General features: G+C 39.0%; 1 protein-coding gene across 1 annotated transcript; it reads left to right on the top strand.

Annotated features, from left to right (window-relative positions):
* Nucleotides 1-4,729, top strand: smc2.S (structural maintenance of chromosomes 2 S homeolog). The gene is made up of 3 exons (XM_018239970.2): nucleotides 1-30; nucleotides 3,011-3,211; nucleotides 4,098-4,729. The coding sequence occupies exons 1-3, from the start codon at nucleotides 16-18 to the stop codon at nucleotides 4,284-4,286; spliced, it is 405 nt and encodes a 134-aa protein (XP_018095459.1). The 5' UTR covers nucleotides 1-15; the 3' UTR covers nucleotides 4,287-4,729.

Raw genomic sequence — 4,729 nt, 5'->3', positions numbered from 1 at the left:
ATCGAAGTCTTGAATATGAAGCCGTCTGAGGTACTGATATCATTTTGGGTTGCATATGGTTGAACCAATTTGAAGTAGATATCCGTAGTCATACATTGCTAATACTGACAATAATATATTTTCTTAATATGACCTAATGGAGGTCCTGCCCCCTCCAGATGAAGATGAGCTGCAATTCTCTGCATCACTCTTCCAGTCTTGATGATAAGGTGCTTTAGGTTGTACTTCAACATCTTCAGAAGGGCTGAAAATTACATTCCCTGCTGTGCAAATTAACCAGCAGAAAATGGTTTGCCTCAGTGTTTAAAGGAACAGTAACACTAAAAAATTTCATGTGACAAATCCACTCTAAACTGCTTCAATAACAGCAATATTGAGCTTAAAGTTTATTATATTCAATGCTTTGTCCAAAAAACATATTAAATCTCTGCTTCCGGATGTACACTGTAGAAAACGAAAGGGAGATTCTGCAAAATCCGAGGTGCGGCGCTCCACATCTCTGCCTAGACTGCTGAACCGGAAGCTAGTTCTTGCTGCTGTACTGAGGATTTTACAGACCTCTGCAGGACTTACTTTTGTGCTGCAAGCAGGGAAGGAATGTCTACAGCGTAATTTACTTCTGTGAGTGCTGCGAGTGGAGAAGGCGCGGTAATTTACTGGGTCCTGTGTGTTAGATTTATGGCTGATCTGTGTGCTACCTTTACCGTTCGCTACCGTTTACTGAACGAGCTAAAGCAAGCTTAAGAATAACCGCTGCGGGCATTCCTTCTCCACATTTCTGGATTCTGAAATTAGAAACCAGAATTCCAAATGGCCTCAATTACAGACATGATATTAGTTATGTAGCACACTTAATGTTTGTACCTGTAAGACTGCTGGGTAATGTAGTCCCCCCGTGCCTTCCACTACAGTACAGAGGAACTAGTTAATGCTTCAGACTGCAGGAAGGAAGGAATTTTCTCCAGCCAATACTAAAGGAGACAGTCTGTGCCCTGCCCTCTCAGCCAGGAACAGGAAGAGGAAGGAGCCTGGGACAGGAGGAGGGGAGACCAGCCAGCATGGAGAGATGTGCTGAGAGATCTAGAGACTGGGTTTGTGTTCCAGCCTGCTGAGTGACCAGCCAGAGAGAGACACTGCTATTAACCTGCAAGGGGAGAACACTGCAGTGTGCAGCCTGCTTGAAGCTGTGTGCTGCTGTTCCCTGGAGGAAGTTTTGTTGTCAGCACCCATGGTGATCCAGGAGTACAACAGTCAGCCATCTTGATAAGGAGAAAGCCACAGTGTGGAGAGAAGCAAGGTTCTTTGTCAACTGTAAGTTATTAACCCTTTGTGCTACCAGTTTAAGGAACTTTGGGAGTTATAAAACAGACATTATCCTGCTAGTCCATTGGAGGGTGAGACATATTGTGCAAGGAGAGCTGACAGCATTGCACCATCTATACCCTTACCAAGGGACACATCACCAGTTCTTTTATTGTGGTCACATCCAGAGAGATAATCCAGTTGCACTGTTCAGCAGCATCCCAATGTGGAATTTGCCATTCATTTAGACTGCTGTGCTATTTGCAGCCCATCCAGTTCTTTCAACTCAGTAAGGGGCCCCCCCATCGGTACACAACTGTTTCAGGACTTAGGTGTGCACACCGGGGTTTGAAGGGTCTTACAGGGGTTGTCTTTGTTAAATTGTCATATTTACTACAGTGTTAGCAGAATACTAATTGTCATATTATTGTTTTATTTCTAACCAATCATCTCTTACAGCTGCAGCTGTTTAATAAAGTCAGGTTGTGCCTGTTGCACTGCCATCTTGTGTGCCTGGTTACTGGGGCCCTGGGGTGTCACCTGGTTAAGAAAAGCAGACTCATATAGACTACTGCCAACACCTACGGGTGCGCTACAGTTATCAATATTGAGGCTTGAGAACTATATAACTCATAGATATGAGATCCTATATATGAAAAAAATACTATGTATACATTTCTCCCCAAAATAACTCTCTCCTTCTCTTTCCTTCTTGGGGTTTCTTCTAAACCTTATAAGGATATATAGGAATTTGGTACCTTTTCAACTAAAATATAATAAGCACACACTTGTAAAAACAAACTAATATGTAAGGAATAATAAAGGGAATATAAAGTAAAAGGGGAAAAAGAAAGGGAAAAAGAAACTTCCCAAAAGGATCCTACTAGAGTCTACATAAATAATATATCCATCCGTTCAGTCCTAAACACAGACACGTACGGTTCTGTTTGGTTTTTTATAATGAGTATGTTTTTGTATATTGGGCTTTAACCTTTTATTTAAGGCTTTTTCAGAGTGTAAAATAAAAGAAGTGTTTTAAAGAAAGCCCACTAGGGGTCACTAGAACGGTCTGTATAAAAGAACAGCTGATTGTAATGGATTGTTAGCCTATGACTAAGAAATCTCATCCCGAAACTCGTTAGGCCTTTTTATCCAGCAACCTGCTACAATAAATTCTGTCCAGAAGTGCCGTCTATGTCGAGTTTGTCATTATAGAACATAAAGGGTTCACAAACTTTCAAGCACATTGTAATACAATGTAAACTGGGGCACTGTGGACTAGATAAAGGTAAACCATACAGAGATGATCGTAAATAAATAGATTCTAAAATCACTCACAGACCCCCCATATAGGACAAATATACCACTATAACACTTTAAATACAATACAATGCACAATTTAAATAAGAGACCGGATGCAGTAATACTAAAAAGACTTTTTAAAAAAAATATTCCTACAAAGTAATAAATATTGCACAAGAGCCATCATGTATGGCCATTTTAAACTATACTAATTAGCCAATTATAATTAGCCATAGAACTCCTCAGTGACTTATAATATGGACCAGGGGGCTCCTTAGTGCCTCTTAATATACTTATTTTACAACCGGGGGTACATAACTCTATAAATGCACATGAAATTCACATGAAATTCCTTTAGTGGTCACTGCTATATAAATTGATGAACATTTTCCACTTAAACCATTAGGTTGCAAAAATGATGAATGATTATGAATGGATTGCTTCAGAGAAACATCTATTTGGACAAGCAAACACTGCGTACGATTTCAAAACAAACAATCCCAAGGAAGCAGGGCAGAGACTGCAGAAGCTGCAAGAGAAAAAAGAGAAACTTGGTAGAAATGTCAACATGAGGGCAATGAACATGCTCACCCAGGCTGAAGAGAGGGTAAGTGCACATTCCTTGCAAAACAATGGAGGGTGTATGCAAATTTTACCCTTGCTGGAATTCAAAGGAAGATTGGATCACTCATCTTCATTGACATTGGTGAAGGGAGGATGTTTGAGTTTTTCTGGGCAATTTAATGTTTGGGTTGAGAATGAGTATTAAAATCCTTAGACGTTTTTTTTTACAGGTGACTGCAAAAAAAAACAAAAAACCTGGCAACAATATAGTATTTTGACCCCAGCTACTGGCATCAAGTGTTGACAGCAAACAATTCATCAGTTTCAGCATTTGATATGTCGTCTTTGCACTATTTGCAATTACATATAGAACTTATTACTTGCAAATCATCCCATTCTTGTTATTTACATTTTACACTGTGCATAATTATGCCTTTTTATAGGTCCCTGGTAAGGCCTCATCTGGAGTATGCTGTGCAGTTTTGGGCTCCAGCCCTTAAGAGGGATATAAATGAGCTGGAGAGAGTGCAGAGACGTGCAACTAAACCTAGAGGGATGGAAGACTTAAATTATGAGGGTAGACTGTCAAGGTTGGGGTTGTTTTCTCTGGATAGACCTATTAAATATATCTCACTAGCTGACATGCTGCTTACATGTTCCATGACCCACTTACTCCCTTTTAGGAAGGATAATGGCATGACAATATTTTTATATTTAATTTCAATCACATAGATGGACAAAGCCTATTGGTAAAAGTAATAAGCTCTTGCTGAAATTACATAAAAGGGAGACAGCCGTGCATAGAGAGGGGGAGATGTGCAATGTTTAATCACTCCGGTTGCTTTCACACCTAAAAAAAGACAAAATGCCTTTAGGCGTTAACATTTCGATTTTGCGTGCATTTCAATACTTTTTCCATTCATTTGTAGTTCATTGTGGTGTCACTGAAAGACAGTATGTTTAACAACTCCAATGTCCTCTTCAAGACAAAGTTTGTTGATGGCGTCTCCACAGTGGGCAGGTTTGCTCAAAATCAGAATGGCGGCGGTTCAGTTGGGCAACAGAAAGAAAAAAGGAAAGCGAAGGAAAGAAGGAATCGCATGGAAGTTGATAATTGATTAAAAACTCCTCTTAGAGACGTTCATATTCCAGCAAAGGAAACTTGGATTGTGTCTTTATTCTAGATTTTATGTTAGATCCTTGTATTTCTGCTGCATTTTGGCTACTTCTATTTATCTCTGCTATTCATTACATCCTACAAAGAGACCAGATTTACATCTGAGATACTTCCTTTTTATGTGTTTATTTTTGTATATGTATATAAATGTGTGTTTTTCATTGTTGTAAGCCCAAATAATTATTGGTTTGTATAGCACAATATATGTCTTGTAGGAGTTAGAAAACAAACACATGCATTGATTCTGCTATTAATGTACTGGTAAGGAAAGCTCCTGTGTTTATAAATGTGTCTTCTGTCATTCTGTGTGTTCTTATTTCACTGATATTTCTAATCTCAAATCTCATTTTTTATAAAGAAACTTTTTTCCAATGAGCAACATTA

This window comes from Xenopus laevis, chromosome 1S (assembly GCF_017654675.1).
Source record: "Xenopus laevis strain J_2021 chromosome 1S, Xenopus_laevis_v10.1, whole genome shotgun sequence".
NCBI classification, from domain to species: Eukaryota; Metazoa; Chordata; class Amphibia; order Anura; family Pipidae; genus Xenopus; species Xenopus laevis.
Note: the sequence above shows the minus strand (reverse complement) of the source record. Positions and strands in the feature narration are given on the sequence as shown.